The sequence below is a fragment of the Dermacentor andersoni genome, chromosome 4 (genome assembly GCF_023375885.2).
Source record: "Dermacentor andersoni chromosome 4, qqDerAnde1_hic_scaffold, whole genome shotgun sequence".
Taxonomy (NCBI): domain Eukaryota; kingdom Metazoa; phylum Arthropoda; class Arachnida; order Ixodida; family Ixodidae; genus Dermacentor; species Dermacentor andersoni.
The window spans coordinates 145,291,441-145,316,414 of NC_092817.1; the positions used below are offsets into that span (position 1 = coordinate 145,291,441).

General features: G+C 42.2%; 1 protein-coding gene across 1 annotated transcript in view; it reads right to left on the minus strand.

The window, feature by feature from the left end:
• Positions 1–24,974, minus strand: part of LOC126537738 (MAM and LDL-receptor class A domain-containing protein 1-like) — a 199,570-nt gene that overhangs the window by 70,556 nt on the left and 104,040 nt on the right. Inside the window, exons 37-45 of the mRNA XM_072287645.1 lie at positions 21,327–21,472; positions 14,197–14,281; positions 13,119–13,238; positions 12,290–12,445; positions 9,158–9,243; positions 7,053–7,220; positions 5,811–5,907; positions 3,716–3,865; positions 1,916–2,089 (exon numbers count right to left, since the gene is read on the minus strand). Coding sequence (XP_072143746.1) covers positions 1,916–2,089; positions 3,716–3,865; positions 5,811–5,907; positions 7,053–7,220; positions 9,158–9,243; positions 12,290–12,445; positions 13,119–13,238; positions 14,197–14,281; positions 21,327–21,472 — 1,182 coding nt within the window. The remainder of the gene's footprint in view (positions 1–1,915; positions 2,090–3,715; positions 3,866–5,810; positions 5,908–7,052; positions 7,221–9,157; positions 9,244–12,289; positions 12,446–13,118; positions 13,239–14,196; positions 14,282–21,326; positions 21,473–24,974) is intronic.

Here is a 24,974-nt window from a genome sequence, read left to right on the forward strand (position 1 = left end):
CAGAACGCCCAACTGTTACATGTGATTGCATAGAAGTGCAACGTGTAATCGCGCTGTAGCCGGTTTCTAAAAGGGGCCAAGTTCTGAGCGTATGTGTTGTAGTTATGGTTAAGCCACTTTTACAAATTTAGGTAAATCTTGAAACGGAAGAAAACATTCCAATAGTTTTGGAATGCACGTTAATATTTATGCTGATTGCACACGTCATGGCTTACATGTGCGCTAATTGTTAATGTATGCCGGTTATCAGAAAAATTCAAACACTACCACACAAAAGCAATGACAACGATAGAAATGGGGTTGATTACGCGATGTGGCTGAACTGTACTGGGCTTTTGGTTTCTTGTCGTTAAGCGAAAGCGGCTCGACAGGTAGTGATGAACAAGTATCAGTAAGTAGTTGTAAGGTTGTCGAAAGTGTTTTGCCTGATCTCATTGTTTTCGTTAGCGGAATGTCTTATTTACATATCTGCCTACGTACTTTCAACGCTAACTATTACAGGAGGCCATAGCAATGCATGAACTAGATTGAAAAAACGGTTGTATCAGTAAAGCTGCCTGTGGCACAGCGTTTCTCAGAAAAAAACGTCTGTTTTAAAATGAAATCCAATGTTTATGGAAAAGTAAATGAGAAATTTATTGCTATTACCACAGACCCGAACAAAACTGCCACTAATTTAAAGAAAGGTGCTATAGCAAGGGAGATACTAACGTGGTCGTCCCGAAGAACCACATATTTCTAACACCTGTTCATTGTCTCTCAGGACATCACTGTAGAAGTAATGGTGTTGTCTAAAAGTTTTCTTTATATGGGTGGCGTAATTATATTCTAAGCTTGTCATGTGTGAAGTTATTTTTTTTCCCAGAGAAGGAGAAAGACGCCGTTTGCTCGGTGCGAGATTACGCGAAGGGTGGGTGGAGAGAAATTTCGCACTTAAAGGTGTCGACATACCAGAACCAAGTTTTGGTGGCCGTTGAGTGCAAATGTTTTATGCGTAAATTTTCAAGCTTCCTTTCCTGATAAAAATAGTTCTGACTGCACTATATGTTGCTGGTAAATGTTATTCATTGTTTTGTTTTGTTAGTATTAAAGTATGAATGGCATAAAAGCTTTCTAGCAATAGAACAGAGAAAAAATCACTGGACTGTTGTTCGTTTGATAATTCCCCTTCTTAGATGCCGCTGTTTGCATAGGTAGTTGCGAAACAGCCGGCAGTGACTGCGCATCTCCATTACTTTCTCTAACTTAAAGTTACGGCGTCTACATGCAAGCATGAGTCCCTTTATATGTGCTGTGGAATTCCCACCATCGCTATTGGTCGTCACACACGTTTTTTCGGCCAGTAGCCGTAGAAAAATTACTGTCTCGGACCATATATATTGAACCATCGTATGTAAAAGTGCTGGCTACAAACATTCATATTAAAGTTATGTCCTTCTCCCAATTACAAGAGCCGTCGTCGTGCTTTTTTTTTCTATGATGCAGATTACGAGGAGCATGCTACGACGTAACCAATGATGAGGATGAGAATTTATATCATCATGCCTTTCGAAACCAGATGGCAGAAAACAATCGCCTAACGCGCTTGAGCTTATCCGGTTTTACTGCATTTATTGCGGTCACTCCTCGAGCTGTTCTTTCTTCATTTTAATCTATATCTCTGTATTGTAGCTACCCTGTGCTTGTGATTACATCGGCTCTATTGATCTATTCCTGAACGTTGAACTATTAATCCGTCCATCAGCTTTGAATATCATTGCTTGCTATAAAAAAAACTCAAAAAATAGCGTCATCACGCGGCGCGATATGAAAGTTACAGTTGCCGATTTCAAACTGCCGATCAGATTATCAACTGTCCATTTTTATTTTGGCAAACACCATCCCAAATTAAAAAAAAGAGAGGGTTTCTGTTCACCTGGATTGAGGAGGCAATACGCAGCGTACGCGCCTCCCTCGTCAAGACGGCTGTCTGTCGAGGGAAAAGTTTTGTTATTTTTGCCAATTTGGGCCATTGTCCAGTTCCAACCAAAGCGCCCATTCGGGTCTTCGTTCTCCAGGCCACAAAGGTCCTGAGAGAAGTCGCAGGCACCTAGAAGTAAAGTCAAAGACGCCAATGAAACGCTTCCTATCGCAAGAGTGAAAATCACTGGCGGAAGCGTAACCGTCTCTCAAAACGGGTGATTCGCTTACGCCAAAGTTGATGTACAAAGTCCTTTGGAATCCTGCGTACAGGTGTGCGGATATTTAGGTAGTTGTCAAAAAAGAAATTATCAACTACGTTTACAGAGCTTAATGACAACGATCATCTTTCTGGCAGTACCTGTAAACTGCGGTATCTTTTTTTTCCTTGAACAACTACTGACGTTTCAAAAAATTAAATACTTGGTAGTTGTTTGGGTACCACTCTGGGTGACCTGCAAGTTTACGCTTGCCTGCGCGCAGGTTAGTGCACAGAACAGCACTGTCATATCGAAAACAAAAAAAAAGGACTACGTAAGTTTACAAGTCTCTGGGTTCTATTGCATAAACAACGCTATGAAACAAATCATTTCATTAGAAGGTCACGAATCCCAGACGGCGAGTTGATCATTTTGCAATTTCAGCGGTAATATTAGACTCATCCTAAGCAGTGAGGCTGCGCAACCTTTTCGTTCACACCGTCATAGCAAGTTCCCTCAAAAGAAAATTGTGGTCTCCTTTACTTGGGCGATAATTAAACAGATAGGCGATATAATACACTAGATTGAAATGGAACAATTAGACTGTGACTCGTTATGATCACGGGTAACTTAAGAACACTCCGTAATTTTCTTTTAAAATAACGCGCCCGCTGTAACTCATAGGTGTCAGTACGAACACAAGATTCATTGGTTGATTGGTGTGGTTTACAGCCCCAAAGTAACATTGTGGTTTGAGCGAAGCCGTAGTTAGTGATACTCTATGGTTCGGACTACATTAATTTCTTTAACGTGCGCTTACATGTAAGTGCACAAGTACTTGACGCTAAGTCTCTCGGAAATGCGGCCGCCGTTTCCGTGAATCTAACCGCAACGTCGCCCTCACCAGCACAATGCAATAGCCACCGAGCAGCCACGTTCGTTTAAATAACTCTAGACCGCGTAGCAAAACCGCGATTGAAAATCAAACTTCTAAATATTAACTACAGTACACCATAAACAGAGGTTTAGGTCCATTGTTATCACTTGTAATTCCGATCATATTTTCTGGGCGTGTACAACTGGAAATTGACGGCAGAATACAATATTCTTAATATAAAATCAAGACATATCGTCCATGCGGCATGCGAGCATTATTCTCTATACTTTCTTTTTTTTTCTGCAATTTGATACAATTCATTGCTTGGAGTTCGTCAGGCCATTTTAATTTGTATACAAAGTGTCGGGCCTGCAAGCCGTGGATTAGACTATTACAGCAGTCGATGACTACCGACAATTAGGCGATCAGTGGTCTGGAAACTGGCATATATGGGATCCTGGCGCGAGAAATAGGTATTTGGAAAACGTCCGGCAAGGAAACTGTTATTCCCGCTGTAGACATGGAATATAGGTTGATGTCAGTCTCTCACTATGGCTACATTGCAATATTAAAGCAGGAATATTTGTTTCTATAGAAGCGACTCCGTCATTATGCAGAACATTTCATCTGGCCCATCGTGCACATTGTAAAACAACCATAAATAAAATTTTGCACTCACCGCAACGCGCTTCGTCCATGCCATTTGAGCAGTGTTCTTTGAAGTCACACACCTGAGCCAGTGGAATGCACTCTTCGTTATCGCCGCATCGAAACATGTCCGCGCCACATGCGAATTGTGGTAACGTTGGCGCAGGGGCTGGTGGTAACTCTGTTGATGCACATGGATGATGCAAAAAGAAAAAAAAAGGCATACGGATAAGTTCACTCATATTTCTACCTTGCCAACTATAATATAAAAAAATATCTAAAGCGAAGGTTGCTGAATAGGCTGTATTGCCATGTAGCGTTCTGAGTAACAGCTCATTGCGATGAATCAGTTGTAGGTCAGGCTGCTTTTACGGAGCATTTGGGAGCATGCAGGGCATGTTACAACAAAATATATTTCTAAGGTGCAGCCTTAACACGTAGTACAGGGAACTGAGGTTTAACAGCTCGAAAAGACGAGGGTATAAGAAAACAAATACCACAGAAACCTTGTGTCCTCGTCTTTTTCGCACTGTTAAACCACAGTTCCAAGTATGAACCAACTAGCCCTCATCAAGATCTTACTAACGTAGGAGGGGTTCGATTCATCAGTTTCGAGGCATTTGAATAGAAACAAGAAAAGCGCACGCGCCTTGCCCTTGTTTGTTCAGTTTCCATTTATCTAGTTGTTATTTGCATTTACCGATTCCCGAGGGTCTTAGACCAGGCTGGTCGGTGTCCCATGAAATTACACGTCAGAGCGCGCAACAAGATAAGGACTGGAAAGGACGGAGACGACAACTCTACAGTGCTACATTCTTCGGAATACAGATTCCTTCTTAGAATATACCACAGTAACCGGAAGGCACGTGAACGATCAAACTAGAATTTTAATCAATGAAATGGCTATAGCATATGATGAAGCTGTTAGTTTTCTATAGTCGTTATGCATAAATCGCTATCTTCTTTTCTATTACTGGGAAGTGGTTCAACCACATAGGCTGTTATCATATAGTACCCGTAGCTACGTCCTTGCTATTAGGACTATGTTGCTCCTAACATTTCTTTGGGATCATGAATTCAGTCGACTTCCTCTTCTCTTCTCGCCTTTATATGTTGGAGCCCTACGATGCGTAATATCATAACGATACCCACTAAGAAATGTTCAAGGCAGAAACTCTACAATGGGGAGCTGTCATATATTGTACAGCATTTTTTGGAATCAATACATACGAAGCTTATATACCCTACCCTTGAAACGAAGAGTGCCATATTTTAGGAGATGAACCATTCCAAAGATTACCACATGCATTATGACTATCTTCCCTCCTCTAAAGCGGTCGCTGTTACTGTAGTGTTAATTTTTTCTCTCACGATTTGCCCGCCGACGAGCTCACCTCCGTTCCAACACGTCCTGTCGGAACCTTGACTCTGCTGTTGCAGAAGCAATTATCTCACTCCTTGGGTTTTCAGCATATACCTTGCCCGCGAAAGCTCTCGCCACATTCTGAGTGTGCCTCCGTAAGGACTGCGTTTCGTCCCATGATATGAAGTGCACCGGCCGCGCGTCAAGAAATTTCGAACAGTAGTTTGCACCTTCGGCGGACTTGTTTCCGCACCGGACGGCTTTCTGATAAGATATCGCGTAGGAGCTACGTGCACCCACATGTATGTCATGGTAGGTGTAGAGAAGTTTGCGTATTCGCGCAAATTCACCTCTTCAAGGCTATATGGTGCTACATAGTTCTTAGGACACGACTGAGTAAGAAGATCGGGACGGTAAAGAAAATCAGTTTGAGCACCCAGTCAAAGAATTCTACGCTTGCGCACGCACAGACACACACGAAAAAAAAAAATTAACAGACGCCTTGTCTACGCCCAACGTAGACTATTTGGACCCCTCCACTTAATTTGACCATTCGCAGTGTCATTAGAAAAGTGATTTTATCATGTTTATCGACGAAAAACGTTAATTATTGATAACTAAATTCTCCCAGCGCCTTTAGTATTTTTCTCTGTAGGTACAGCGACAGTAATGGACATGAAGAAAGGTTGTAACCTTCGTTCATGTCCATTATCGTCACGGCACCTCGATTGCAAGTGTTTTTCGTCTTCTTGGTGCAGCTCACCTTTGTCGTAGGTCTTGCACGTCTCTGAAAATGCCACATCATCGATAGCAATGTAGCCCTCTTGGCCCGATGCCCTGTGTTCTCCAGTGAAAGCAACCTTAGAGGAAGACAAGGCGAAAGCGAATTGTTTCACCGAGACTGTTTCTTTCTCAAAAATGTTTTTCTCGTTTTTTGTGACCGAAATTGTCGGCATGTAGACTTTGCAATTCGCAGTAATACCAAATAACTAAGTTCAATAATCCATAGGCCACCACACATTAACGCACCCGCTTCCGACATTCAGGGGACATTTTCTTCAAAGTTTCTGCTGCAGATAACGCACTAGAAAACTACAAATTGTGATTACTGTAATGAAGTTGATAAATTTTGTTGCTTGTGTATTTATAAAGCATACTGAACAGAACACTATCTTTGAGACAGTCGTCGCCAAATTTTCTATGGAAAGAATTGACATCTTGTCTCAAATGGTCTCGAAAGATTTGTGGGGGAGGAAGGGGGGAGATTGGAAAAACGATGCAGACAATGCTAATGCACTTCACCACACCCCTCTGGTCTCTAGCAATAGATTTAAGGCTGATAATTCCTATAAAATGTGCATATCTATATTATTAGAAGGTATCAATTACGCCTTTGCAACATGCGCCTTCATCTCACTCACGATGCTTCGATTGTAAGAGTGTTACTAAGCCAACCGCAAGTCGCTAACTGGGTGACATGTAATCTTGACTCAATTTGAAGAAACCTTTGAATAAATTTGAAGAAAGATAAAAAGGAAGCGTTCCCCGTTGGCACGCAAAAACTTCCATGCGACCACAGCAATCACTGTCTGCCTTTCATTCGAGAATAATTTGTCGACATCTATAGCCTCAGAACTGAGACGATTTCAGGCATAAGCCGTCATTGGACTGTTTGTAGGCATAGGCCCACTGACTGATTTTTCCCAAAAAGGGAAATAAAAGGCACACATTCGGTATATTTCTTTGTAGGGTACGCAGCAATTTACTTTACTCATCTAGTGGCCTTATCCATTTTCTTCCTTTTTTCGTTCAAACAGTATTCGTAGGACGGCGTTTCCATTGTACCAAATTCGCCGTTCTCAGTGATGCTCCAAGTGCTAATAAAATTCTTCTGTGAGCTCTGTCAAGTAGGTGTGCGGTCTAGCAGACAGTTTCTCTGCGCCCCCGTGGCTTGGCTAGCTCACTAGCACCGCTTAAAAATGGAAAGACTGTACAGAAGCCTCACCTGGTACGGATCTGTCTCCGTGAAATGTACTGTAGCGGCAACAAAGTGCCAGAACTGCGTTGGCTCACTCTGCTTCCATACTGACTTCCACGGTCCATCCTTGGCAGAGCGGACATTGAGCGTAAGCTGGGGTTCACTTTTTCCTTGTACCGTGTAAAAGAAGGTGATCTGTTGAGACGGAGACGCGTTAATTAATGACAGATACAACACTACCACACCGACAGAGACGACAACGATGCGGCGTCATTGCTGCGCCAGCTAAGCGGAGATATCCTTTTTTTTTTTTTGCTTAGCGTCGAAGCATCAGCTTAAGAAGATGGCGAGGTGGGCAGTTGGCAAAGATTCATTTTGAACGCGTCACGCAGCGTCAACGCACCGGTGCAAAAGGCATAAAAAACGACGGTGCAGGCTTGGCTCTCATCTGATTTTATAACGAGACGATCACGCATATGTACAGGAATCACAAGTCCAAGAAAAACGAAAGCAAGAACAAGACATGCCCCGCGTTACGTGGTAATGAATAGGTTGTATAACAAAACCGGGTGTTAATGTTTGACTTAAAGAGCACGAGCTGTCTCCCAGGAGAATTGCGGCATTTTATCTTGCAGTTCATTTCAAACCGTACGCGTACGTTACCCTCTTTAAATAAAAAATGCAACTCAGTTGACAATAGCGATAGCAAAAGCCTCGAACAGAGCAATTATGCATCGCCCATTCATAAGTGAATCACTCTTGGTTCTTCAAGAGAACGAATGTCGATTTTTGCATAAATCGTGATATTTAACGTTTCCATTAATCATTAGAGCTTGCAGTATGCCACGCGCATGTAAGGTTCTTACTTTTGGTTTTTCCTCGACCTTTGGTTCCTTTACGTCGTGATGTCTATGTAATAAGATGACTTGAGAGAAAGCATGGAGTCATGGTGTATTTTTGTGCCTTTTGTCCTTCTTTATTCGCCCGCTGTTACACTTTCATATCGCATCAGTTTACTCTTCTGCACGTGAGTCAAATGGAATGAGATACATCCATAGCTTTCCCAGCAGGAAGCAGCAAGTAAACTACGTTGCTTTTCCTTTCACCTTTAGATGATTGAATCCAGAAAAAAGCTGCACTTGGCTTCTCTGGCAGCGCAAGCTGCATTCTGCTTCTTTTACAGTGTAATCAGTGAATCTCAGAATGGGCATACAAGCCTAAATTTCACAAGTTTTCAAATGATTTCTGCTGCCCATCGAGTTACGGTGGCACCTTGCGGTGCACTTCGGCATATGTCCGAAGTGACAATATCCAATGTTTCTCAACACGCAAACCCTTAAAGCAACAAAAAAAGACTACAATAAAAATAATTTGCAGGTCAACTTGGCGATGTGAACGAGCAAAAAAGACATATTGCAATTGCGCAATGATGAAGCACTCTAATCGGCCACAGAAGCAAGGCGAACAGGCATATGTTTTCTTCGCTCATGAATATAGGGATGTGACAAATCAGTTCCACGGGATACCCCAAGGTGAAGGATGGTGCATTAAAGAAAATATTTTCATCCACCCAAGTATATCGCGAAGCTACAAAGGAAACCCATAACGGTTTCTCAAATTGCAAACTTCGCAGCCGCAGGAAAAGTCTCGGGTTGGACCATTGTCTCGGCTCGAACCCGAGACAATGGTCTCGGGTTCGAGCCAGGATGATCGCTGCCTTTCCAGGATGATGGCTGTCAATAATTATCGTTCCTTAGAGGCAACGCACGCGTCTATCTTCTGGCATGTGCTGTGCTTACCTTCCTGTATAATAATAGTCACGACTTTCCGCAAGAATACTTGTTATGAGTTATCGCCCTGTGTGTACCGTATTTCTTTATTGATTCCTGGTCCGTAACACCCTACGTAGTTTGTACCAATGGTACACCAAAATAGCGAAATAGCAACTACACCCTACCAGGATTGCAGAATGGTACAGACGACAAATGATATCACAACCTCTTGCTTAGGAATGGAAATGCTTTTGCTGCAATACGTGGTATAGTGCATCCAGGTCTTGCGTAGAGCATGACAGCCCATTAACCCATTTATAAGCGGCACAAATATCAAGTCTCCTTCCGGTATGTACTTACCGAACAATTCTCAGTATTGTCGAGGGTTGGGCCGTAGAGGGTGGCGTTTGTTGCCTTCGCGTGAGTGCGCAGAATTACAAAATTTCCTGAAAGTAATACACGCAAACCGGGTAAAAACAGCGTGATTCAATTGCGTCGGGGCGGTGATATTATATCAAACGCGTTAAACTCACATTCGCATAGCATACTTTCTGAATATTCTCCTTTCTCCTAAGAAATGTATCCTTCAAGTTCACATCTCAAATTCTGTAAATATTAAGCTATAAGGGATGCTTTATGTAGCTTTGTTCACCCACGTCTCTAATTTTTTTCTTGTTCTTGGAAAAAAGGTTGCTGCCAGCATTTTTATGAGAATTTAATCTACTTGCATAAAAACTGGGATAGATAGGGTGGGCTTGAAAAAAAAGTGCCTTAGTAGCAAACAAGTCGGGTGCATCCAATCACTGAGTCTGACGGATATTGTATGGGCTGAACGTGCACAGTTAAAGAAGAAGTTATGTATAGATGCCTTCAGTAATTTTATTTCTTTCGCTTGACTTTGCGTAATAATATATTTCGATTTATATTCTTTATAGAGGCCTTTAGCTCGGGTACACTCTAAGTTCTCGCTATAAGAACTAAATGATCTCGCTAGACAACCGATGGAGTGATCTAAAAAGTTATCTGCAAAAGAAAATTCATAACCACCTGCACCTGATAGTGGTAGAAGTATGCCCTACGCTAATAACTTCGTTAAGTAAACTCAATACAATCGTAAAATTGATGTAACTCAGGTGTGACATTGTCAATTTATCTTTTGCTTTGAAATCAAACATCGCAATTAATTTAAATGGATCTAATAGGCTGATCCAAATAGACAAAATAATAATAATAATAATAATAATAATAATAATAATAATAATAATAATAATAATAATAATAATAATGCCTTCATTTTCCATCCCAAGGACGTGGGAGGCAGAGAGAAAAAGCTGGTTTCCAGCTTGACGGGCTCTCGCCTCCCCGATACAAATACATGACTTTTAGAAAAAAAACGCAAGCAGTACAGGCATATGAGCACACACAAAAAAGAACATAAGAATACACAACCAAACGCAAATTTTTAAACAAATGTAGAAATCCCAGACAACAAAGTGGTGTCCATTAGATCATGTCACACATTTCAGACAGAAAGCGGCACCCTTTCGCGTATAACTGAAACAAAATGACGCAAATCTTTTGGCCGAATGCGTTGATGGTTTAAATCGTAATTTTGAAACAAGTTTAGGAAATGTGTAAAAATTTTTCTGGGCATCTGTTGTTTTTGAGCTCGGTAATGTATTTAGATATGAAGCGGTATGCGCACCGACCATAAATCGGTATTATGTTGTCTTTTATAAATAGCGGTTTAGATGGATGGTCATATGTTACACTGTATAATATTCTGAGCGTTCATTTCTGCTGAAGGTGTAATGTATTTGTGAGGGATGTTTCCCCCAGGCCAAATGACAATAATTTAGATGGAAACAAAACAATGAATTGTGAAGTAGCATTTTCAGTTTTATGGGGAGGATGTGCGTATGAGTGTAACCTGATCCAATGACATGTGACAGTTTAAATGCTACATAATTTGTGTGATCTTCCCATGTCATTTTCTCGTTGCAAAGTACACCTAGCGCGTTAAAGGAATTCATTTTCTCTGTATTAAAATTATTAAGAATGATATCATCGTTATTATGGACATCCTTCTTTTTTGAACGGTAAATAATGGCCTTTGATTATGAAGTGTAAACTTTTAGAGTGTTATATTTTGTCCACTTTTCAAGTTGCTTAAGTGATGTATTTGCTTTTATGACCATGTTCGAGGCGGATGAGGCTGAAAACAATAAGCTGGTGTCATCAGCATATATGCTCATTTTTATTTCTCTGTCTATCGGTATTTTGTCGTTCACGTATACATTAAAAAGGAACGGGCCCAATATGCTGCCTAGCGGCATGCAGGAAAGAGAGCTTTAACATTGGATCAGTGACCGTTTATTTCAACATACTGTTGTCGACTCCAGAGGTAGCTGCTCAAAAGCATCAATGACGTTCCTCGAAAGCCATATACGTGAAGTTTTTTTGAATGTAACTTGTGGTTCAAGTGATCAAAAGCCTTCGAAAAATCTACATATATTCCTAAAGCTAAATTTCTGTTATCAAGAAATCTTATAATGTATTCTTTTTGTTCTAATAGAGCGAGTTCGGTGGACCGATGTGTCCGAAATTCAAATTGTGAAGGTAGCAGTATATCATGCTTATTACAGAAATTATTCATCCGGATCAAAATTACTTTCTCAAGCCCTTTCGATAAAACAGGCAGTATTGACAAAGGCCTGTAGTTTGCAAAGTGATTCTTGTCACCTTGCTTGTAAACAACTGTTACGCTTGCAATCTGCGTTTGCTGAGAAAAGACACCATTTGCCAAAGAAAGTTTTAATACATGGATGAGACATGGTGCCATTACATCAATACCATATTTCAGAGGTTTTATCTTAACGCCGTCTTTATCACCGCTCCCAGAATTATTTAATGCAAGAAATATGGTCTCAACTTCGGACTCACTTAGAGGACTTAGGAAACATGTCTGATCTACGGTACAGTTTACATAGTCCTGAGCCACCACATCATAATAATTTCTCTGGAAATCAACAAAAAAATCATTAAACGCATCAGCCAACTTGCTACCCGACAATTCTTCATTTTTCTGAATAATTTTACATGTTCTATAGCAGGTTACACACGATTTCATATTGGAAGAGATATGTTAGGACAAGGAGACATTAACATATTCTCTGTGCTTGATATGTAACACTATGTAAACTCCCATTTTCTCATTTAAACGCTTCACAATATTCATCCTACAAAACTGCGGGATCTGCAGCGTAAGCAGGAGAGCATGAAAGCAATAAACACAAGGTTTAAACACTTAGAAATGCTGAAGTATGCGAATTCGCTAATGCAAGCACATTGGCCAACAATGTCTAGAGTTCTTTTTTTTTCTGTCTGCCAAACTATCTAATATGCTACATATAAATCGCTATCTGAAGGATATAAAGAGCATTGTTACCGAGAAGAAAACAGAGGATCATAATGAACGTGTGCTTTTCATACCGTCGGGGGATCCCGTTGTATGGTCTCGCGTCGGCGAAGTGAGAAGAGACGGTCCTGGGGGCTTCAAAGCCCATGTATCTTGATCCTCGTCCAATGGCACACCAGGAACCCAGTCACAGAATGATGTATCGAAGTTGCATCCAAGCCGGTGATCCCCTGAAAGCCGAAAAGAAGGATCATTAGGTCGTCGTATAACAAGCAAATGCCCTTCAACAAGTATGTTAGGTTTCTTAGCTTACGATTTCATTTTAATGCAAAGAGAGAGACTCCCTCAGCTTCTCACAAGTGAATGCGGGACAAAGTTATAAATTTCAATTGCTAAAGAAGTCCCCTGCTGCATATTAAAAAAATTTCCTTCAGTCGTCTTCAGCCGCCTTCGACCTGTTGCCATTAAAAACGTGACTTATATTTGGAAGCAACCATATATGGTGCCTCAAATAGGCAATTAATCAACAAAAGCTCTAATCAACCCTGCTAATTTTGAGCATGCATTCGGAAGAAGGTCACTCAGAAAGTTTTCATAGTTGGGCCAAATTCCTTTTATACGTGCTTTTTTTTAATTTTTACAATATAGCCTTACTTTCAAGCCTTTAGGCACACCTGTCATTGAATAAATATTACTTTATTATGTTTATCTCTTTCACCCATCATTGTGTTATTATTTTGTGAGCGTGTGTTCAATGTGTGCGCCCGCGACCAAGCTCTTTTCACGCAGCAAGCCTAGTGTGCATACAGTAATAAATATATCAACCATTTGCATAAATCTGCGTGGTCCTCTGATGCCAAAGTTTAGGGAAGCCCGTGGGAACGGTGAATACACGGAACTTACAGCAGCTTTGTTCGTCACTGTTGTCGCCGCAGTCGTCCACGTAGTTGCAACGCTCATGCCTGCTTACACAGGCACCGTTGGCGCAGCTGAAATCCATCTTGGTGCAGTTATTATGCCTAGCTGAAATTGAAATTGCGTGCACGAGTGCGGACACCACGTTATCATTCTGAATGGTATTTTATTACAAAAAAGTAAAAGCATATCTTAGCACCCATTTAAGAATTTACGACATCATATACAGTAGTCCCATACGCCAACGGTTTCCTTGTTGCATTGTTTGGTAAACCCAACTAAAACTGTGTCGAAAAGAATGAAACGGATATTCACCGCAAGATAACCGAAAGCAAGCATCCATAATGTTACGGGCATGAAAACCCCATGTTAGTTTTACGAAACTTCCTTTACATAACAGAACTTCCTCACTGGCTGGTGTTTGGTAGCTGCCGCTTGAGGTCGCAATAAGTGACATAACGACACGACTTACATGGTAATTTTCAGTTGCGGTAGAGAAATTGCATAAGAAATATGTTGTGAATGCTGCAACAGAAGGACGACACAATGCACAGCGAAAAGCTGCCTAATGTTAGCAGTTAATAATTTCCGTAGCTGCATTTATTGGCACAAAATTTCGAGAACCTCTTTGCCTTTGTGGAGTAAGCTATTTTATGTGCAACGGTTAAACATTTAGAGATTTAGAACATTCTAACAATCTTGAACATTCCCTTGAACTGCAGTGGAAATTATGTAGGACATTATTATTTGGTGAGTTTCAGCGACAAGGAATCGGGTAAATAAACTGAGTAGGATGTAGAACGACAGATGCGCTGGTTATTATTCCACTTTTTTGTGCAATCCTCATTGCTTTGGTTTAACGTAAATGCAACCCTAGTTTTCACGAATCCGCTAGGAACTCAAACACTGCCTTTACATCAAGAACACGATGAAACACGTGCTAAGTCGAAGATGACAAATCACTTGAAAGAAGCCTTTCGAAAAATATGCAGTAGCGCCATGCTTACATCTTGGGGCACCTTTCATTAAAAGTACCTTTTATCTAGTCATAAAAGTTCTTTCCCACCTGGTAATGCGCATCCGCTGTAATCAATCGAGTCGACGGCGAACAAAGCTCGTCCTTGTGGCCATTGTGTGCTTGAGAACTGGAACTGCAATTGCAATGTTCGCAAAAAAATTTAATGCAGATCATATGAGAAGAGCATGACAGCCGTGTGTCATTTTGTTTCTTCAATGATTACACTGCACAGCAGCCTTGTACAATATGGAGCAGTAAGCAGAACTTCTTGCAACGGTGGCAACTTATTTCCCGCAGACAGACGGTGCCGCAGGAGAAGAAAACACAAACTTTAAGGAAACTCGGCGTCCTTAGAGATCACATACGTTTACACTACCTAAACAATTAAAGAAACACCTGATATTATGAAAAAAACTTTATGATAGCATCGACACTTATTACAAAAATAAAGCCAAACCCTGTTGCGCACATTTCGTTGACGCACACTCCCCTAGAGCTACCGTAACTTAGGCGTACCTCTAAGTTCCCCATAATCAGCAGAAGTATTCCCGTGTTAAACACTATGTATAACAGCACATTATGTTTTAACCAAGTCAATATATAATATAACACACACACAGACGAAGACACACACGCGCGTGCGCGCACGTACACGCGCACATACATACACGCACAGGCACGCATATATATACATATATATATATATATATATATATATATATGTATAAAGAGTGCAAGATAGGAAGAGAGTTAGACGTGCCGCAACTCAAGCGCCTAAGGCTGCATTCAAGTAGTTACCACTGAAGTTTATAGAGGGAACTTCGGTGTTGCATTTCTTTAGATATCACGTCAGCGCTGATTAGTACATAGATTTGTCCAATCTGCACGCTTGCGGCTTTAGACTTTCTTATGGCATTCTTTACTACACTTTATGAACTTTTATTGGCCTAGATTTCGAAGCTTTTCTATCTTTATAAATGTAGAAGGCAATAAGACTTCCTCTAAATGCACAATCATTGTGAATTGTTGTATTTTTAACGCAATACTTTGTTGTAAATGAGCAGTTTGCAAATTCCAACGCAGTTCGAAGCCTAAAAAACAAAGGTTAGGGAAATCCACGTACTAACCATTATTACATATTGCCGTGAACTATATCGTGCTTGTAGCTCCCGTGAACACTATCGCGACAGTTACGTCTTGTTGTTGCTGTTCTTTTTTTTTTTTTGTACGGAACTATGCCACCAAGAACATGGCTGCAAATGACTTAGGGGCTCTGTTATTCACCTATTGAAATGAAAATAAATGAGGGAGACGTGACTCTATAATGGTGACGGGTACTCCTTTTCGCATAGCCAAAACAACAGTATAAACTATTTACATATAAATTATATATGTTGTAAAAAAAGACAGCGTCCCAAAGCTATACGTTCAAAGCGAACACATACGTTCAACTCACGAACACATAGGTTTAAAAGGCGAAGGCAATTCTCACCACACTGACTTCGTACTCATACGCCTATACACAGTCACAAACACTCATGCGAACTCATTGTGCCTGAGTGCGCGTGTGAGCATGGCGTGATACGCGTAGATCGTTCGGGCGTTGAGTCGCAGAACAGACCATGCAGACTAGACGCACTCTGCTTCGGCCCGGAGGCGTTGTCACGTGGCCACGGCCCTACTCCTGGACAGCGTGCTCACCGCAGCCCTCGACTGACGCCGATGAACACACCAGGATGTGTGCGCAAGGGTCGCAAGGCTGTGGCCCCACTGCAAGGTTCCATTGACTATTTGCCTGACGTCATTCAGAAGACCGCCCAACCGATATTAAGACTTGTGAGTGGCCGTTGTGAACTACATTGCTGCCGGTTGGCCGTGGTAACCCTTCGAGTTTTGTAACTGAGTCTTGATATGGTGACCTCCACTCTGTCTTCATAAGTGCTCGTCGCGAACTAATGGCGCCTTCTCTAGTGTGATTGCCGGAATGGAGTTTCCTGCGAACATTTGACTGTCGCATTTTGGTCGTGCTATGCACCTTTCGCCCCCACCGTATGTCGGTCGTACGTTTTTCCGCACCATCTGTCGTTCTCACGTAGGGGGCATCCTTACCATGAACGCCACAGTATTCTCACTCTCTCTTTGTAAAGCTCCCCGCTTCTGCAGTTAACAAACAGCTTCGGCAAGCTGTGGCGCGATATCTTTCTCATCATGTAAGGGTCCGGGCTCAGTAACTTCCCTGAAGAGAAGTCATAATTCCTTCAGTGTTAATGATCACTTGCATTGGACGTTATTTGTGATGAACTTTGTTTAACTTATATGCTTTAAATGAATTAAGAGTGCTTTAGCACCTAAGAAAAGCACAAACACGAACGCATTGCTTCGTTGAGTCATATACAACTCTACGTTTGGGCACTTGGCCCAACGAAGTGGAAGACAATATCAGTGGGCCACAGAAATGAAGTTCAGTCTTACAAGCTAAAAGAAAGCCAAAAAGTATGCGGATTCCACGCACTGTGAATATCGAGGTAAGCGAAGGCTTCTTTACGGCTTGATTTGATTGACGATAATTAGCGGGGATGTTTATGGCGAATGTGTAAGTTATTCAGCGTTTTGTCCAGCACGAGAGTGGTGAGTTGATGATAAACGTTACCTTGAGTGCACCACTGCTTTTTGTCGGCGTATAGTATACACAGAACACACAGGCAGACGTGTTTTCTTGAGGCGTTGTCATGCGCCATTGTTCACAATCTCTATGAGGGTTGAACATCATCATTGTCTCACATGGCACATCGCATTGTGGGAGAACGTGTTAAACGTTAATTCAATTATGGGGCTGTACGTGCTACAGTCGGGATTGAACCCGCGACATCCAGCACAGCCATAGCCGTCAAGTTACCGCCGCGGGCACAAAAGCGTTGATTCGACGTGCGATCGCTTCCGTAGTGTCCCATACACCCTATATATAGGGTGGTTTAATGCGGCTTAGCGTCTGCACGCCCTGTGTGAGATGTCCGCTTGATAAATTTGCATGGTGGTTATTTTCACGAATAGCACAAGCGTACCGCACCTTCACTTTGTTCGCAACCACTGTCTCTTTGCCTTCCCTGATCAGCTTTTCCCTCTCCCGTTCTCCCCCCTTGTATGAGAACTGCGTGGCAAGGCTGTTATTCACTCGTTTCGCGACTGCGTAGGGTCTACCAATTCTCTGCCGCCTCTCCACCCTGCTCTCTACAGTTCTATCCGCGTCCCTTCTGGACTGGCACATTAGTAGTAGAAAAGTAAGCGCTCCAGTTCGTGCAATGCTTTTGAGGAGGGTCACGTATTATCACAGCTCTCAAGAGGCTAATGTGGCGACACTCAGAGGGCTGCATAGGCATTGCGCACATGCGACGCAACGGAGAGGTCCAAACAAGTTTCTCTCATTCACTTTTCTCTCTGCCGCGCTCCTGTAATCTATACACAAGCTCTGAACTACCCTGCGACGCGGTGTGCAAGAAGACAGCAGCATCGCAAAAGTCGAAGAAAAAGGCAAAGAAAGCTTCGCTTTAAAAAAGTACGTTTCGCAGGATTCACCTTGGTGTAACATTGACCAGGCATTTTACACACCTTTCAATTAAGTTGCAGTGAGATTGGTTCAAGTAGACACCGCTGTCAGGTGTCAGAAATTGTTCCAAGCGTATTTTCCTTTGTCTGGCGTACAGAAGAGAACGACAGTAGCTGGTCTCTTTCGTTGCACACATCAATAAGAGACCGTTCTCTCATGGGATTGTTTTAGGTCCTCGGCCTGACACCACCGGCGCAGCCATGGTTAGATGAGCTTCTGTAACCTTTCTACAAGCCCCTGGACTAGACGCACAGTTTAACGAGGCCGCTATATAGTGCACATTTAGGGCACGCACTTCCTTCTCCTATAGGTGTCGTGATTCTTTCCTTTTCCTCCCCATCCATTTTCCCTAGCAAGCTATAACAGAGTCCGACCTATCAGCCTCTCTGTGAATAAAAATTTATCTCTCTTTCTCCACGTCAGTGCGTAACACTTTGGGCGGGCCACTAATGCCACGCTCTGTGGCTGATATAAAATAAACTAATGCAGTAGGGTGCCACGGTACCCCTTAGCACTGTTCTCGCGGGTTCACATATGCGCCGTTTCATTTTATTATGACACCAACGCTCACATGATAACCATTAGCAAGAGAATGACGCTCTATTTTTATTTTTAGCAGTTCCGTTCTATAGTCTTATATTTCGTATTGAACTAAAAACCACTAAAATTTATGTAGTGCCGAACAGGAGAATGGAAACAAACGTCACAACAGTGCTCATATTTAAAAAAGTCAGTCCATCAAACGTAGAAAATGGTTTTTACGAACTCGATATCTTTTTTTCAAATACAATGTTTGTTTTCTTTGCATTGCATTCGGGAAGACGGTATAATGATTCATCATCATTTTATTTCTACAAACACGTAAAGAAATATGGGCCCACGTTCATGAATAGTTTGCCATCTAAAAAGGGTTCTTGGAATACTTGTCGCATTGCGTTTGGCGCCCGCCAGTTAGGTTATTACAATAACATAACTTCTCTATTATGGCGATGGACATTCAGAGACGGCAATAATAAAGGAATTTTATGAGTAGTTATGAAGACATTTCCTTGGTGTGTATAATGGCAGTCAGTCTCATCAATTAAAGCCCAATACCGGCGTATACTAGGGTTTTCTCAGAATGCACGTCTCTAGTTGAAGCTGTTTGGTGTTTGTGCAGAGTGAAAAACAAAAAGAACATATTAAAAAAAGAAGTGAAGACATATATATATACCCAAAGAGAATGCGTCATGTGCTGTAGGGCCAGGTAGAAAAACAGCAAAACCGAGGTCAGTGGTGTTCTTGAATGCTGACCTAATCTACTAGCAATATTGAAAACTGTTTTCCAGTCATGGGAGAGAGCATTGACGGCAAGAGCCTTAACTGAGAATGGTTCTATTTAGGCTGTACAACACCATGGCCACACAGGGATCAACCAACGAACCAAATACCAATACCCGCCTCTTGAGGAAAAAGGTTCTCCAATTTTTATTTCCTACAGAAAACTTAACAGTGATATCAAGACACCAAATGGAGAGAACAGTTTCGAGCACGCAGTAATACCGTCGCCACGTTTTGCGGCTCCGGAGAGAGACCAAGTGTTACAGCGCAGCATATAAAATCGACAACCTGCCACGTTTCTTGAAACGAGAGTGAGCCATGATTATACAGACTGCGGTGCACCATGAAAATGTAATTAACTCCTCTTCCCGAACCAAAGATGAAGTTAGGTTCAATGTGCTGGTGGAGGAACTTCGTTTTGCATTCTTTCACAGTGAAATGTGTATGGTGCGCTTATTTTTTGGATGCTCACTTTGTTTTATCAGGCTGTGACCGATGGCACACTCCTACTTCTGGAGCTGGGCTGCCCAAACACACGGACATAACTTGCATTGCACCTTTGAATATATAATCAAATAATTTTCAACATTTTAGTAATTAGTTTTTCAGGTAGTTACTTAAAGCACACATTGGAGTTAATGACTTGTAACCGGTGAGTTCCCTAGACGTATCCATTTGTAAGGAGTTCTGAGGATGAGAACACTTTTGAAAGATGTGTTCCCAAAGTGTATAGTGAAGTGCATTGGCGTTCTATATATATTTGTCTTACAATGAGTGAAAAAGCATCTTGTGTGAGAAGTCGAGCAGCAATGCATTTTAGTGTCAAGTTCTACAGCGCTTATCTGAAACTCGCGATTGTGTAAAAATTCACTTCCACTGCATGCACCTTCAGAACTGACTGGCTTCGATCGACTGGCAAGTTACCGCCATGGTGCTCTGCAACATCAGTTTGAAAACTATCTTACTAAAATTTTTGTAATATGTTCAATATGAATTTCTATTTTATGAAAGTAATGTCTGTCTATTCAAGCAATACAACTCCAGCGTCAGGATTTGTTGTTTTCCACAGATAATTTTTGAAATTAATGTTAACTTTTTAAAGGTTACTTAGCATGCAAGTCTGACAGCACATGAAATGACCGCCTGAACTCGCTTTGGTGATGCATGTTCCCTAAGTCGTGGCAAAAGAACCAGACCTGGATGGGCATACGCCTGGTTCAGAAATCCGTTTTACCCTTAAGAGCGAGTATCCGCTGCCTCATAGCTCCTGATATCTGTAGATTCCTTATTTCAATGTCAGAAACGCATTCAATAGCGAATAGACTCGAGCTCTGCTTCTTTCAATTATCCCTTAATATATTTAGGTTTGTGAAAATACAAGGAGACATATATACTGTCCCCTTTTCTCTTCGCGTTGTCGACGATTTGATGTTTGCTAAAGTTCTCTTCGTGCAAATCGTGATCAAGCGTTTAAGGCAGGTGAAATCAAGATAAAAATAAAAACAAATTATAAAACCCAATGCACATTTGAGAATTTATGTGAAGCGAAGCTTTTGCAAACCGGTGAGTGAAAAGCTCTAATGTTGGCCATTTAATTTCTGCGTCTCTGGCGTAAAGGAAATTGGTTGGCGCGCACACGCTTTCTCACGCACACGTGCTACGCAATATCACAACTGTTGTATTGGCTTGTATTTCTTCAACAATTCTTGATTCTGAGTGCAGCGGCTGCTTCTTCGCCGACCCCCATGTTATTTATTTTCAATAATGTTTTCACTCACTCACTCACTCACTCACTCACTCACTCACTCACTCACTCACTCACTCACTCACTCACTCACTCACTCACTCACTCACTCACTCACTCACTCACTCACTCACTCACTCCATTGTGTGTATGTGACATAGTATGAAAACTATAACCCTCATCAATACGTGATGATCATCTCAAAGAGAAGTAAAAAAGAAGTATGCGTCGCAAAAAAGAAGTTCGCGTGTGACTGTAGCATGCAATGAAGAAGAAAAAAAGTGTGTGTGTGGCCATGGTTTAAAGCAAAGGGCTCATGTGCTGGGAGAAGGGGCGGGTGAGGACCGAGGTTACAATCGCGCCGTTTCGCGCGTTTCTTTCTTCTTTCGAGACTGAGGGCGAGCCTACTAGCCAAAATCCCGACCAGCGACCGACCAACAAAGGCGAGACCGCGACGTCGTAGGTAAAGGAAGCTCCGCTTTGAAAGTCACATTTTCGTTTTGTACTTACTCGGATATCTCTTTTGTAGCGGCCTATAGCGATGATAGCTTCATTCCATACTCCCTGTTCTGGAGCCCTGTTTAGTGCACTGAGCGTCCAAATGGATAGCTTGTACGGATCCAGTTCCATGATCAACTCAACATCAGTGCTGCTTCCTATAAGAAAAAAAAAAAAGGACGACAACGTTTGCCATATCCAAAGCGCAATGAAAGAATGGTTGTTAGAAGAACTGGAGGAGTCGCTGCACTTTCGGGAAAAGCTACTTGGTCATGACCATGCCGCCGATGAGCCTAATCTCCGTATTTGAAAATGTTCCTCCAATTAACACTCCACCTTGATTCAAAAACATACATGGTAGCGCGGCCTCTCGAAAGAAATTGTCACAGTTTTTTTTTACACCCCACGGATATTTTTGATTCTTATTTATTTTGAAATTATCTCAATCCCTCACTGGGACTATTACAGGGGGGGGGGGGGGGGGGGAGTGAGTATATAAATAAAAAGCACTGAAAAATGATGCTGACCAAAGAATAGAAAATAGAAATAGAAAAAGAAGAATAGAAACAGCTAGAAAAAAATCAATAAAGAGAGAACAGAAGGGTTGTCTTGAGAAGCGTAGCGTCTTTTTTATTCGAGGGGCCGTACATTGTAAACTCCGCGGAGTGGAGGAAGAGCTTCGAGTAGAGGATCGCTCGATAATACCGGGGTGAGTGTGAAACGTGTCTCTATAACTATCAGGAAAATAAAATCGCTATCGCAGCTACGAACTTTCGAGGCCTAGACCACGTACCTAGAATGTCTTCGCCCACGCTTGCAGTTGTGTACCTAAAGAGGCGGATTTAATCGCGGGGCTCATGCAGCCTTTCCTCCTTTCATCCTGATGAAATGTGTTCAGAGCACGCGGAAGAAATGCTGCGCGAAGCAAACTATGCTCGCGGAAAACTCTGTGTAGCTGTGAACGGAATCCTACGGGCGCGTGGCTGCTGCAGATGTGTTACCACGCCAAGTAGTCCGGCAGCGTTTCACAGTGTTTTTGTTGGTCGGAACTGACGCTCAATTGGCGCAGCGTCCACGTGCGACGGCTTCGCGTTTCCCCAGACGCGGAAGGGGAAAGCCGCAAAATAGGTAAACCTTTACGCACACTGGGTGTGTTCTGTCTGATTTGTGAAAAGCCGCAAAATAAGTAAACGTTTACACACACTGGCTGTGTTCTGTGTGATTTCTATGTTGCTAACAAGGTGTTTATGTTTTTTCTTCCCCAGCCTACATTAACGTGGATTAAAACAAGGGACTCTTTTCAGAAGCGCGCACACTTGTACGCGCTTTGCCTCCGTAGCTTTCCCTTCATATGCGCAGAAACTTGTTCGCGAGTATTAGCTTCGCGAATGTTACGATGCATGTTATTGCATGGCCCATAAAGTTCGTAGTAATTGTTGTGCTTCTTTCCAGTTGATGGTTGAAACTATCATTCTGCAGCCGTTAGCGTAAATATATTTCTGTAAAAGATATGTGCTTGCATGCATTCATGATATTCAAACTAAGGGGAGAAAAATAGAACGTTGCGTTTTGCGTTACTTTTTCCTGCGAAATCATACTGTATTAAAATGCTTATTTTAAAAACAGAGTCCTCAATAATAAGTTATGCTTTCGGCTCAACAATATAGTGTTTGTGGTGACCCGTTGCACTGAATACTGTCGGAGAACGAACAAAATATTGTTATGAGCTTCTGTAATAGAAGACGAAGTTTGAATAAGTGGCTGCTTCTGGAAGAAAAATGACAACGAGAGTTATCTGTCAGGTTCTTATCTTTCATCTTTTTCTTTATCTATTATCTGATAACGACAGTTAGCTATCATGTTCCTAATTCATCTTCAAATTTTTTACAAAATTCCTTTTAAGTTTTCTTCCCTTCTTTATCTAGTACCTTCCGATTCATGGCCAATTCCCCGTACCGTGTTGTGCCATGGCATTAAGCACCAAAGCGAACCAAGCCAGACCTAAAGAAATCACAGCTGACGTCTCTTAGTTTCCTGTCTTTCATCAGGCTTTCGTATTAAGCATGCGCATCACCTACGTCCATCACACGTAATATGATAGATTAAAATAATGCCGTGGTTTCCAAAAATATCATGAGTCATTCTATAAAGGTGATTTACCAGCCAAGCTGTTTAATGCACGACACGGAGGTAACACATAATTTTGAACAATGGTAGGCAAACTCGTTTACTGTCTTGATCGGTGGTCTTTATTTTACTCGCAACTGCGAACACATTATTTTATAATGTCAAATCGATGCACGTACGCCACTGGATGCTCGGTTGGGCCTGATCGGCGTGGCATCTCAAGAAATGTGTCTGCAACACGGAACACGTAAACCGCTGCCTTTTCGGTACCGACACATCAACGTTGAAATCCCCGACAACGACAACCAGGGTAGTGTCATCATAGCTAAGTCATGCAAAGCTAGTAGCCATGAACCATACGAGACTATGAGTGATTGCATTTTTTCCTTGCTTACGAGGGCATGAGCCATTGATGATGACACTTTTCGACATGCTGTACTGTATATTTTATGCACGATTAGAAAAATTTAAATACTGTCCGCTTCACTTTGCCGAGTGCTTGTAGCCTCTGCCATACGGTGCTATGAGCCATTGCATTTTTTGTTGCTTGCTTACGGGAGTATGAATCCTTTCGGGGGTATGAGCCAATTATGATGATAGTTTTTGTTCACGGGGAACCAAAATGCACGGAACCCCAGCCATATACAGCTTCGCTGTAAGATAAGAGTATTAGAATTGACAAATGCATCTTAAGAAGTCCATGAAAATTTTTTGCTCGCTGTCTGGAACAGCTGCATGTAAGGCCAAACTCTCAATGCTCTAATATTACTTGCTATCAAAGGACGTATTGAAGAAGAGGCAAAGTACAGCAGTGGTGGTGAACTGGTAAGCATGAGCCTTGTATGCAGGAGGCACAGGGTTCGAATCCCGGTGCTGTCGGTAGCTCACCATTTTTTTTTATTGGGTAGACATGAACCACGACATGGCGATTGGTTACTTATATAGGCTCCCATTTCAGCAGAAATCTCTATAGAGATTTGCAAGTGTGTCTGGGTAGCCCTTGTCTCCATCACAGCTTTGCTTAAATAGTTGATCAACCACCGCTACTGAGGGAGACAGATGAGTCCGGCCGCCTGGCACGTACCGGTAAAATAGGTGCAAGCTCGCTCCATCCTGGCACTATGTAACTACGACAGTTCCACGCTCTTGAAAGAGCATCTACGTATTGGGAAGTTGGGTGCATGAGACCGCGAGATTCCTTTTTTTTTGTCACACAGCCACTGCTGAAACGCTCCTCTGGACTTTGCCGAGACAGCGACGATAGCTCAGTATTTAGAAATCATTTGACTTATGGCGCTCGATGAAGTGTGGGCACTCATGGCCACCCGAAGGTGTCACGTATTGAATAGCACGTTCTGAGGCTAGAATTGCTCGAAACTACTGAGCTACAACTAGCCCGCAACGGAGTCTACGAAGCGCCTCCCAGACACACACCTCAGAAGGAAAGCCGGGTGCCAGGCCAGGATCGCGCTCGTAACCAGTTTTCTTAGCGGTTTGTGTCTCCGGCGGCGGGATTCGAACTAACCACCTCGC